Source organism: Centroberyx affinis, unplaced genomic scaffold (assembly GCF_046629955.1).
Source record: "Centroberyx affinis isolate AG114_WGS23_722 - 3 ecotype Tasmania unplaced genomic scaffold, CSIRO-AGI_Caff_v1 ptg002475l_1, whole genome shotgun sequence".
Lineage (NCBI taxonomy): Eukaryota > Metazoa > Chordata > Actinopteri > Beryciformes > Berycidae > Centroberyx > Centroberyx affinis.
Genome location: NW_027280707.1, coordinates 337,810 through 351,280, shown reverse-complemented (window position 1 = coordinate 351,280; position 13,471 = coordinate 337,810). Strand labels below are relative to the sequence as shown.

The 13,471-nt window shown below is 40.1% G+C and overlaps 1 protein-coding gene across 1 annotated transcript in view; it reads right to left on the bottom strand.

Annotated features, from left to right (window-relative positions):
- The window catches only part of LOC139656420 (A-type potassium channel modulatory protein DPP6-like), a 54,377-nt gene that overhangs the window by 11,166 nt on the left and 29,740 nt on the right, over positions 1-13,471 (bottom strand). The window contains exons 2-7 of the mRNA XM_071533995.1: positions 10,267-10,381; positions 8,895-8,993; positions 4,256-4,350; positions 4,088-4,162; positions 3,948-4,000; positions 3,349-3,430 (exon numbers count right to left, since the gene is read on the bottom strand). Of these exons, the coding sequence (XP_071390096.1) occupies positions 3,349-3,430; positions 3,948-4,000; positions 4,088-4,162; positions 4,256-4,350; positions 8,895-8,993; positions 10,267-10,381 (519 nt within the window). The remainder of the gene's footprint in view (positions 1-3,348; positions 3,431-3,947; positions 4,001-4,087; positions 4,163-4,255; positions 4,351-8,894; positions 8,994-10,266; positions 10,382-13,471) is intronic.

Sequence of the window (13,471 nt, the reverse complement as noted above, 5' to 3'; positions counted from 1 at the left end):
AGTGCCTGTATGAAAAAGGTGAATGCAGAACGGCTGGTATTTGAAGCGAGGCTGTGTTGCTCAGACCGAGCTGTCAGCCGAAACACTTCAGTTGCATGTAAGCTTCAAGTAGCCGGCGCAAGAATCAGAAAGGAACAGAGACATGACTCACTCTCTGATCTACGGCTTCTATTGAGAAAAATCAAAGTTTTATATTGTGGGATCAACATCTGAAGAAATCAGATCAATGGAGAGCTGTGTAAAGTAAAGCGGGCTGGCGGTTGGTGGATGTTGTAAACAGCCACAGGACATAACAAAATCATAGGCAAGTCTCCTATTAATTAGAGCAAAGATTTCTCAAAAAATGAGATTCCCCAGCATTGAAATGTATCTGATTAGAATACACATGCAGAATGAATTACAACTTGGCCACAGTTGCCTAAAAAACTGAAATTCCAATTATTCAGCCTCACAATGTTAACATCTAAATGATGGGGTGATTAAAAGAGATAAGTCTGGAGGCTCAGGGGATTCGCTGTTCGTAGAAAAAAAAAAACATTATACCATTTGATTATAAATGAGGCTGTATGGCCTTTGAAAAGATGAATCATTAGCGAGGCAGGTGGTAATCTCTTGACTTATGTTACTTATGTTCACTCGCTCAGTTAACTTTTCAGTTTTTGAGGGATTACATGAGAGAAAACAGAGGATGAGTGAAAGGCAAGAAAGGAGTCATTTCAAAAGGGAGGAGAGATGAAAGTGGCTACATCAAAGATACCTGTGGTGCACGGCAGGGTTTCTTTTTTTTGTGAAATATTGTCCAACTTTGTCGAACTATATTCATTTATTTAGTCCCATTTTTCTCCTAAATCCATCTCTCTCTCTTTGGCATGCCCTTTCCCTTCTATCCCCTCTCTCCTCTTTTCTGTCAATATAACCTCTCTTTCAGGTGTGTGTGTGTGTGTGTGTGTGTGCGCGTGTGTGTGTGTGTGTGTTGACCCAGCCTCACTGATTGCTCTGTCATGGTAGAGTAATTGCTTGTGGTTTAATGAGTTGAGCGTAGCAGGATTCATCTCCCTCTCCCTGCTCCCCACATCATACACCTGATGCTTCACTGCACACAGCCATGCTGCTATGCCAAAAATACTCACACACACCAGTCATCTTTATGTGTTGATGAAACACTTTATGATAAATGGCTCCAGTTCTGATGAACTTAATGGGAAATCATTATTTTCAGAAAAAATAACCGGCATCTTCGGGTGAGACAGAGACAAAAGACAAGAGCTCATCTCATTCTTCTCACATAACCGTTGCTATTCATTAAATCAAACGCGAAGCTACAGTAACAACACAGCAAAAGAAACAATCAGGTACACTATTACCATATGCAAATTAGACTGCTCTCCCCTTGGCGGGCAAAATCTCACAACACACTTGAAATGTTAATATTTTCTCACAGTAAATCTGTCTGTAATTTAAGCAAATGATACAATAAGAGCAATTATGAAAAACAAACAGCTTTGTGGTAATAGGTGATGAAACACAAGAGTGTCTGTTATCTGAGCATCACAATCCAAAAAAAGCTATTATGAAGTCAACAAGAAAAAAATCATGTGCATGTTCCCCCATTTCCTCTTATTTGACAGGCGCTTGTGTCTCCCTATAATGCTGATGGCAACATTAAACTCATAAATAATGAACACTAAGTAAATAAGCCCATAAACACAACACACCATAAATCTGAAATTTGGCTTTACTAGACAGTAGATAGTTGACCTTTACTGAATTTTTTGAAAATGCTAATTTTACCATAAATAATTAACTGTACTGCTACAGTCAAATTCAGAGGTTGAGGATTTGATTCCCCAAAAATAATGAAAAAGGATATTCTATATTATACTCAAAGGCATTTTGAATAAGAGAAACTACTAAATGTAATTTGCTAAGATAAGTTTTTAGCACTTTAAACAGTGCTTAAACCAAGGAGTGCAGGAAACTAGCTTTTCATAGGATATATTATATGATTATTTCTGCACTCTTTAAACCTTTCAAAGCTATAAAAACAATATAACTATAACAAATATAACTTCCTTGTCATTCTATAGACATCAAGCAGATGAAAATGAAACAAGGTCACAGCCATTTACCTTTTGGATGTTCTCCACAGCTAGGTAACACATTCTTTACAAAATATATTGAGGTCCATGGTATAATACTGCTCTAGTGCTTTGATTAAGTGTTATTTTTGACCCAATTTCTGCCCTCAGTACCAGCTCACAAATGTCAGACACATTTATAATGACACAGCTGCTGATTCATATGTATAATAAATTGTAATTAGCATAATGACCAAATACACAACGAATCACGCAGTTCATTGTCAAATTATTCAAACCTTAAAACAACAATTGAAAATTCACTCTCACCCTCATGTCAGTCAAAACGCCGTGAAGTTTGTATGTCAATATAACACACAGTGAGTTAGCTAGCGCAGCTCCATGTCAGCCTTCTCCAAAACAACAGCAGTGGCCGGGAACCGGTTCCAAAAAAGTTCCAAAAAGAGCAAAAACAATGACCATAAAACTACTCATAAAATGACCATAAAATTAATGAATTTGTACAGAATAATAGCCAAACCATTGCACTGTGGGTCCAAAAGTCCAATATTTACCTTATTATCTCCTTCCTTAGTGACAATGATTTCTTTGGAGTAATTTTATGGTAATTTTTTTGTGTCTTTGGAACTTTAATGAACCAGTCAGACATGAGGATTAGGAGTAGATAATGGCATTCATTTTTGAGTAAACTATTCCTTTAAGCAAATTCAAGTAATGTTATTTGAGAACTGAATTGATACTTTGTTTCAATTGCTTGAATTTAATATTATTTAACTTTTTATAAGACAACAGGTTGCTTTTATCTTTTTGAGTACATTGTACCTATCTGGGTTACGTTGCACATAAAAACACACTCATGCACATACCATACATGCACACACATACATGCACACACACACACACATACATGCACACACACACACAAACATCAGTCGATGCCATGTGACTGCTTCTCCGGCAACCCCAGATTGTCCAAGTCGTTGGTTGTGCCACCGAGATGCCATCTGCCACTGTGACTCTCACCAACTCGTCTGTCCTCTCGAATTTGAGAAAATAAAAATAATTTTGGCTTCACGGTCCACGGACCAGGCCGTTACAGTTCACTCTGTAAACACCTCTTATCACCAAAGCATTTGCTCGTCCCACTATGACAAACCATAAGTCATTAGTATCCTTGCTGTGAAATGCTAGGATGATTTTGGCAGATCTCTACCAGTGTGTTAGTATTCAGTGAGCGTATTCTCCTCACCAGCTGCTGGCCTTGAGGTCCCCATCCAGCAAACTGCAGGGCAGCATTCCTCACCTCAGGGGGGTTCAGACTCCATGTTTCCCTGCGGAGACCACACATCCTTTGTTTGACACAAATTAGGGATATGTGTGTGCTTGTGTGTGTGCGTGCATGTGCACACGCACTCTTACATTGCATATTATATTACACATTGCACATTGTATACGGTTACAAATGCCCAGTCAGACCAAGGAACTCGTGCTGTTTGGTTTGCTACCTGAGTATAGGCTTCATCAGTCATCCACAGCCTATTTTAGCACAAGCTGACTCAGCTCAGTACAAATATGGAACAGAAGGGAAATGAGTAGACATAGATGGATGTAAAGCTTAAAACAGGCCAGACCGAACGGAGCACATAAAAAATAATTGATAATGTCCCACAAGGTGGCAGCACAAGCAGGTAGATGGAGGTGACATCAGTGAACTGTCACATGAAGTCAGGCTGAATACATTTACAAACTATTTGTCCATTCAAAGCTCTGTAAGAGATAAAGGGCAGGTGGAAAAGGATAAAGGACATTGAAAATAAGACATAAAGACACCACAAAGGAGAGTCTTACGGTGTAACAAGGCTGCAAATGATATAGCTGGCCACATAGGAGTGCTGGTAGACCTGTGGAGACAAACAGAGCGTCATACAGTCAGAGGAGGGACAGCTTCTGGAAAAATGTGATGCAAGGTAACACAGAGGGTCACTCACAGGGGTCACACCAAAGGCCAACAGCACATGTTGCATGTCTGGAGATAGTTGATATTTGGTTGCTTTGTATGTTTCCTGGATGGGGTAAAAACATGTTGAACACAAGTTAAGCAGTACATTCTTGAAGTAAAATACTAGAAAATACTGCTAGAGCAAAATGATACTCACAAACATCTTGTTCTCCACGAGAACAATTCTTTCCTTTGTGTCAATGTTAAGTCTGACAACATCCCCTTCCCTTGTACGATACAGCAGTTCATTCCCTGTAAAAGACAAATCAGAGGGGGTGAAGAGAGACTAACATTAAAATACAGTTTATACTCCCAGTTTCATTTTTATGGTATGTTTCCCTCCCTATTCACCTGTATCAATTATCTTGGATGAGCCCCAATTTGTTATGCTACATAATGCATAGCATTAGAAACAGCTATCGACCAATCTCAGACTGTCCCTGCAGTACTGCTGGACAATTGACCATATTCCCACAGCAGCCATTTTAAACTTACATCAACACTTGGGGCGGGAAACTCTACCTGGACGAGCAAGTATATGAAGGCAAATAAGAGCCATAAAAAATTGAATTTTAGCAGCCACTGAATAATTAATATTGAAAATTAATCACAGCTGAATTCATAACATTGAAATATTTTACTTTGAAAACCATGCATCTGAATTAATTGGTTCTGAATTCACCTCTTTGAACTTAAAATATTACATTTCTTGATAATTGATTCATAAGCCTGCGTTGAACACTTATATTCTAATTGAAGTGGGGCTGCGGCCAACGAACCATGGCAGAGCTGACTTCTTCTTGACCCATGTGGCTTGCCGTACACGCACTCCCCCACACGCTCGATTGCATTCAGACTTGATTGCTTTAGCCTGCCCTTGGTAGCCCAGATGTTGCAAACTGAATTTTTTTGACTTGAATTTCTGGAACCGAATTTGACTAATTGAATGTGAGAAACCTGAATATGTTTTTTTGAAATTCTGAAACTTGAATTTTTTGATCTGAATTTATGAACAATGACAAAAATATATTTCAATTTCAGCTTTTGAAATTGCAAATCAAGAAATGTAATATTTAATATAATATTATATATAAAAGTAAAATATTTCAATGTTATGAATTCAGCTGTGATTAATTTTCAATATTAATTATTCATTGGCTGCTAAAACTCAAATATTTATGGCCCTTATTTGCCTTCATACAAGTAGGCTTACAGCCCAACTATGTCCTGCTGTTGTGTACCAGGATGCAAATCATACAAATGTTGGGAATCAGACAAACATTTATCATTTCACAGATTTCCCACTGAAAAAGCATGAGAAACAAATGTATCTCAATAGGTTTCAATATAGGTTCACATTTTAGCCTACGTTGCTAGCTAGTAGCTAACTAGCTAGTAAGCTAGCTAATTCCCTGCTAAGTTCAAGCAGTCATTGCAATTGATGTCCCAAGATTGCAAGTTATTTTGATAACTTTTAGGTCTATCTGAAGATTCCCACCCCGAAACTGATGCTAGTTCAAAGTGGCTGCCGTGGGAGGATGGTCTATGGAAGCGGCTGTGAGTGTGTGCTGTCCAGGCTGGCTCTCTACACAGTGTTTCTGCCTATTGCTATAATGCCGTTGTCCCTGTCACCCTGTGTTCTGTACAGAGAGCCTCTTCTGTTAAGAGAAGCTCCCAATAAACCATGACAGAATAGCTTTCTCTGGTTACTATAGCAATAAGAGCAATGTGCTGAAACTCGAGGTGCAGGATTTAATACTGTTGGACATGTTTTGCTATGCTTTGAGGCTTCTGTTTTGAGGTAAATTCTCTCCAGAGCATAAAAACAAGCCTTCCAAGTGTGTTTTTCTCATCACATTGAACTTTATGACCCATTTCCACAGCAGTGTCTCAAAAAACAAGTTATTCTTTTTTCACTGAATGCAAGAATACTAAGAAATGCTTTGTGATCAACCATGGAGATTCTAAATGAAAAATGGTATTACAAATGCAAGGACAGAAACAAATGAGACTGTGTAAGTGCCTGGCTCAGGCCAAGCCAACTTGGCCAAATGAATTTCGTGACACCTGTTTGTGACAATGGAATTTTCCAGCTTGCAGAGCAGCACAATCCAATCCATTCCACTTTTATTGCCAATTTTGAGTGATGAGGGACACTAACAAGAGTTGACATTGCTAGCGCAGGCTCAGTCCAGGATATTGTGATCAAACCAAATCAATCTCATGAGAAGATCTGAGCTGGGAATATGTTCTGTCACAAGGAGTCACATGCCGAGGTTGGTCCTTTTGTGTCCTATATAGCCAAAGTAGATTTTTATAAGCAGGTTTAGCCTCAGATATGCCTTATTGATAACTTGTTTTCACAGTTGAATAATGTTATATGCTATACATTATTCTGGAAAAAAAATAAAAAATCATAAATATAAATAATAAAAAGCTATGTGTCAGACAGACACCAGTAGTTCTTTTTTTAGAGATCAGTGTGAAGGTCGATTGTCTTTCCTTTGGATCTGAGTGAGAGACGCAGAGGTGAGTCCAAAGACTGCCGAGGCAAGCGGTGATCAAAGAGTAACAGGGATCAATTACACACTGCTGTGAATGAAGCCCACAAAATATTGATGAGGACTACTGAAGTGTAAGGTTGTCCCATTGGACTCCTTATCAGAAGGTCATTAGCACCAAATGGGAGTTGATTGCATTAACTTAACTCTGACAAGATGCAATGTCACACAATTGATAGCCGGGGTTTCGTCAAGCGCCGAGGACATTCTCATCACGGTTGTGGATGAAGGACGCAGCAGCACAGGAATTTAACTAATTATATGTTAATAAGCTGGTAATGTAAATCAGCAAGAGAACAGTAGAACGAAAGGACAGATGTAAGGTCATAATATGAGGCACACAAATAGGAAGTGTGAGCTTGTGTACGTGACAGTGACAGCGAGCGAATGTACATATGTATGTACGCATGTCATGTGTGCATACGTGCATGTCAACACGTGTGCGTGTGTTTTCTGTGTATTTGTGAATGTGTAAGTCTGCCTATGGTGAGGGGCAATAAATAACAATCTTGTACTCATGAGGTTAATTATGCTGAACCATCTGGTTTTGGGAATGCCCTTTGGCCTTTTGTTCAAGTTTGCCAGCATTTCTTTGCAGAAATATTCGGCTGTCTTTAAACCCAAGCAATAGTAAAAACTCTTCACAATTGACAATCATAATTGATAATCGTAATAATAAGTATATATGTATAGCACTTTTCATAAAAGAGTTACAAAGTGCTGTAAAATACAGTAACAAGAATAAAACAAACATATCAACAGTCGTCAGTTTTATCTTAAAGAATCAGAGTTAGCTGATATTGTAATAGACACATTGTTCCAAAGTTTAGGGACCTGATCACAAATTATTGATCACCTCTAAGTCTTCGATCTAGACTTTGGAACAGTCAAAACAGATCTTTTTGCAGATCTAAGACTACAGCTGGGACCAAAGTGTTTATTGCTTCAAAAGTAATAATTAAAACTATTAAAAATGAAAACGGAAGCTAATGTAAGGTAGCTGAAATGGGAGTTATATGATCTCTCCTCTTAGTTACAGTTAAAAGCCTAGTTGATAAGTTTGAAACTAATTGCAGACAAGATATAGCCTTAAAATTGAGTCAAGAATACAGAGAATTACAAAATTGCCAATCCAAGATAAAGCATGAATGACCTTCTTCCAGTCCCAGAAGACAGAAATTACTCACTTTACAAACTATACTGAACTCTTAAGATTTGATTCCCACGATTCAGACCAGAATAAAATTTCTGGCATCCTGTTCGATATTAGTTGCCAGGTTGGCAAGATTATCATGAATTTTGAAAGATGCATTTGTTGGGCTAAATATAACAACCACACATTTTTCATCATTAAGCTGAAGAGAGTTTGAAACATCCAACATTTAATGTCTGCTGGATAATCTTTAGTATAATATATTTTCTACTTTCAGATGAGCAGCTGTGTATCATCAGAATACCAATGACAAGAAATATTGTTTACAAATGTTTACAAATTATATGACAGAGTAGGAACATGTTACTGGAAAAAACTCAGCACCACTAAAACAGTATGCTGTGGGTGTTATACAAACTATTGTATTGGTCACCACAATTTCAGTTGTTGTACCACACAATAAAGGCCTACTATCATCGAATCAGGTAGCACTGATTCAGTTATTCATGCAGAGTCTGAAAAACTTTTCAAGTAGTTTTCCTGTCTAACACCAGAGGGCACTGAGTCGGCTGATCCAACATTCATGAGCCCTGCCTGCAGCTTTCTACTTGTTACCTTGTCAAGGTTATAGAGGCCACAGAAAACCAGTTGTACATCTGCTCAATCTGGACCACCTCACCATATGCTTAGCATACAATATAATGAATTTGCAGAGTGCACTACATTAAATGCAAGATACAAGCTGGAAACTTGGTGCATATTTCATCTTGTTTTGCTGTAGAGACAGGAACAATTCATGCTAAGACTGGATTAGAGTTGAGTTTGTGTGCATCTACATATTGCTGCATACTGTCTGTCTCTCGTTTGTGAAACAGTAATGGTGGCTCTAGCATATTAATCCCAATAGAACCATGATAAAGATTATGTGCAATCCAAGCAAACCACCATAGTATGTCTTGTAACTGTGATGGCATATTCCAAGGAATGGACAATGATGGTGCCTGTCGTTATGTGTCTAGATGTTTTTTGTGGTTTGACATGAGAGACAGATGCTAAATGCCAAAGGCAGACTGTTCACTTACCACTGAGCCATTTGGCATCTGGGTCATGGATGCGAAGGTCTGGACCCACGACATCCTCTACAGTCACTTTCTTCTTGAGGGCAAGACTATCATCTTCACCTGTCAAGCACATCACCAGAAGAAAATTACATAAATATGACATATAATGGTCCATTATAAACTTTAAATGTCAGGGTAATCTAGTCAAATAAATTTGGAGAGGTTCAAGGTAACAGTTATGATTCTTGTGAGATTTAATGTCATTTCAAGCAAGTGAGTTTTCTAGTTTCGGAGAGAAAATAAATGGAAAAAATCTTTAGACTTTTTTTTTTTTCAGCATGTTGCTTTGCTCAGAGTGCGACAGCCTTGTACCAGAGACTGTCACCATCTCACTATAATGTGCTCTTTCCTTTCCCCGGAGATAGAACTTCCAAGAACTATTCCCCACTCATAGGTACAGCAATTTAGAACGGGGTACAAACGAGGAACGGACCCACGGTGGTGCTCTATTGATCTGAGAGCATCAGTTCACATCTGCCTGCTTCGTTTTTCAGCAGCGGGGGAGAATTCCCTCTCTCCCCAAACTCAAAATGAGATCTGAAGGTGACAGCTGAACTGCAGGTGGAGCAGACAACAGGGGAACAGACTTGAGCTCGTGTGGATGTGAGGAAAGAGACAGAGCTGGTGTGTGCGCCCTTTAACTGTCTGCCACCGTACACCTTTACTCAGGAAACAACTGTTAGACACAGGTTGTCAGGATGGTTGACAGCACAGTCTTACTGTACGTGTCAGTAAGTTGACAGATTCTTCAGCGGGCTTCAATGTGACTGAGCAGGAGAGATCTGGGTGCGTAAATACCATGTTTGAGATATTGTTCAAGTGTTTATAGACTTAAAAACGCGCCTGTGAAATTCCTGTGTGGTAAGAATCTGCAGAGCGAGGGGAGAAAGCTAATTTCCAACGCTAGGCAAATGGTATCTCTGATGCTGTGCCAATTTGACAAATGGCTGCAGCTATTACTGCATAATCATCTCCATTAAACAGGCCTGAATGGCATTACACATTAAAAGGCCTATTACCTAGTGAGAGGATGACCTCGGCTCTGTGAAAAACCAATATGCAATCTCCAACCAGAAAAACCATGGCATCTGTAAAACCTTGACCCCCGTGAAAAAAGGTTATCAAATCAAAACACTTGACTGTGCCACGGGAAAAGTGGAACCCCACTACAAAAAGGACAAAAAAGATGCTTTCATTTGAGGTGTGTAAAATGATTTGTTAAACCACAACTTAAAGTCCAGTCCGTCTGTGAAAGGGGTTTAAAAAACAGCCAAACAGGTGTGTGTGTGTGTGTGTGTGTGTGTGTGCGTGTGTGTGTGTGTTCTGTACGTACGAGGGGTCAGCAGGATGACGGAGGTGACAATCAGGGAGCAGATGACGAGGATGACCAGCAGGGCGATGGCGATTCCCTTCCAATTCCTCTGGGACGGGATGCTGCCCACCAGGTCCTGACAACAACAGTTGCAGTTGTGTTACACTGATGCACAAACACACTGACACACAGGCGTGCACACACACACACCCACACATGTTGTGGCAAAATAAAATAAAATGCCACACAATCAACCAAATGATAACACAAAATGAAAACAAATCACGGAACCTTTTAAAGGGTAAAAGGTAAGTGACAAAATGACATCGCTCTTGCAGACTGGCTCCAGTATATTTTTAGTGATGTTGAATGATGACCTTCAGGCAATGATTGCTACTCCCAAATGGATAAGCAGCGTTTTAGAAATGAACTCTTCATATATCAGACAGATGTATTTTGTACTGTCACAGTCGGAGCGTTGACAGAGAGAAATTGGCCAGAGGACAGCTCATTCTCTGTCAGACAGATGCAGACAACTACCCAGTCGCTTGCGCAATAACACTGCATCCTCCAGCTGCTCCCCACTGTTCACATACTAAGAGTCCCTGCAGCTCCGCCTGATAGCTAGAGTGGAGGGATGGCTTCCACGCAGAGACAACAGGCACAGAGCGGGCAGAATAATGAGCTGCTCCACTCGCACAGCCCAGCAGATGGTAGATGGCTAATCAGCGCTATTCGAAACACATATACTGCAAAATCCACAGGCAATACAAAACATTCAACTATGGAAGTGCAGCAGGCGGCAAGCAGGTAACCTCCAAGGACTGCAAGGCACGCAAAGCTGAGTTGGATATTAAACTGTTTTGATCTAGAAGTGGGGAAATTTTCACTGATGGGTCTGGCACGCACGCGCACACACACACACTGTCCATGTCATACTGTCAAGGCTTTGGAAGCAGACAAAGGTTAAAAATTAAAATTCAAAGAGAAAATTCTGTCAGTTGTCACTGGTGTCTGATTAATGGCCTTCGCCAACACACACACACACACACACACACACACACACACACACACACACACACACACACACACACACACACACACTCACCTCATTAACTCCTGGACACTCCTCTGAGCTTTGGCTGTATACAACAAGCCACTGTAAGCAGATAGAGAGCCGGTCTAATTGGTAACAAGGTAATCAACGGCTCTGTACTGATACGGGTGGCTGGAGCTGTTCACCTTCCTGACTGACTGTGACTTATGTCCTGTGTGTGTGCATGTGTGTGTGTGTGTGTGTGTGTGTGTGTGTGTGTGACTGAGTGAAATAGATAGCTGGACTGTGTGGCAGAGACAATGCCTTTTGTATCATTAAGTACTTTAAATCCTTAAATTACAAGTTATTTCACTTTTTATTTAGGTGTTTAAAATGTGCCTGCGCGTGTGTGTTTGCGTTTGTGTGTGTATGTCTGTGTGTGTGTGTGTGTGTGTATGTACACTGGAAGTGCACCCACTGTATCTGCGCACTTTGTCTCACAGCTAAGCAAATCAATACTGAAGCCAGTGAGTACACATAGAAAAACAGCAGCCACATCAATAAGCTGATTTATTGCTGCGGAGCTATCCCCTTCATATAAACAGGATTTTGGAGATAAGTTGTATACTGTATGCATGGGATATTAATCTCCCTGTGTTATCTCATCCTAATAGTAAAGACATGCTGTTGAGGTTCTGTCTTTGATATCAACTATCACTGCAGACCTCTGACCAAGCCAGGAATAGAACAATGCATTGCTATGACAGACATGTAGATAAAAGCCTTATATCTGCATGTACTTGTCTGCTTACACGTTTTATATCCGCATTGAAAATAGCAAGTCATTTAGTAAGGGCAATAACAGCAAAGTGACAGCAAAAAAGGCATTGTTTCCTTACACTGCACCTTGTAAGATGGTCTTTAATATTACATGGGGGATTTAAATGCAGCCTCCAATAAAGGTATCCAGTTCAGTGCGGCTTGAACCTGACTAAGAGGTAATGATCTATAAATGTGACAGCTGGCTCTATGCCACATAACACAAGAAAGCATCTCTCAGCAGAATATTGCTGGCCATTTGATGCCAGTCTAGGAAGCACATGCGTAGATATTCGGTTCCAGTCATCTCTCCTCCCATGACATATTGGATGTACTCATTGTACTGCTCAACTAAGCTGAAGTCTGGAGTACAAGACGCAGAAAGTAAAAATGATTTCAGAAACAGCCTACTTTTTGAATTTTAAATACATGTCCCATAGGCCCTGTGGGCTAATTCAGGCTGTGGAAATGTAGGATGACGACAAGCACCAATAGCTTCGCTCCCATGCTTGGCATTTCTGTAAATAGACACCCAGTTATTCAATCAGAGGTCAGGGAGCCTTCCACAAATCAAATCAAACGGACAAAATCAAATACTGCTGGACACTGGTCTTTTCACTGTAAAATCATTAAAGGAGGAGGTGCCGTCCAATTAAAATGGATAATCATGAGCATCCACTGTCAGTACATCTAGATACACAAAATACCGACTTGATAAAGAGCTGATTTCTGCAGAGTTGTTTGTCGTAGTTCCTGTTAGTGGTGGGTGAGCGGTGGTCGACTCTGTCACCTGCCAGCTGTCACTGCTATTTGAACCACCCACTCAATTACCACCTCTCTGCTCCATCTATTGGAGTACAACAATGCAACGCCCCAGCAGCAACAAAGATCAAATTCAAGCCTATTGTCAGTGCACAGACCACATCAGGAGGTTTGTTTACTGTATGTAGAGCCTTAAAACTACTGGTCTTTATGGTTTTTATGTAAAAATAAACTCAGTTTAAATCTCAAACTTAGGCTGCAATAGAAGAGCATCCCATCCTAATTATTTGCACAAATTAAATTCTGATGTCGGGTAGGGACACTTCTCCACCCACAGGAATTGACAAATCGAACCTTAAGAGTGAAATACAAACTGTCTCCTAAACAGTAGTGAGCAGAGAGCTGGACTCACCAATGTTACATCATTTGCCTCCCTCCTCCCTTTGGTATCCTTTGATACAGAGTGATTAGAGACAGGCTGGGCTGGTAAACATGAGCGTGTTGTGGGCCATTTCCTAACATCACGTCACATGATTTATGGGTATTGTAGCTCAGTTTTTTTGGAGCTGCTAAAGTGCAAAGTTGTCTAGGTAAGTATTGAGCTTGAAA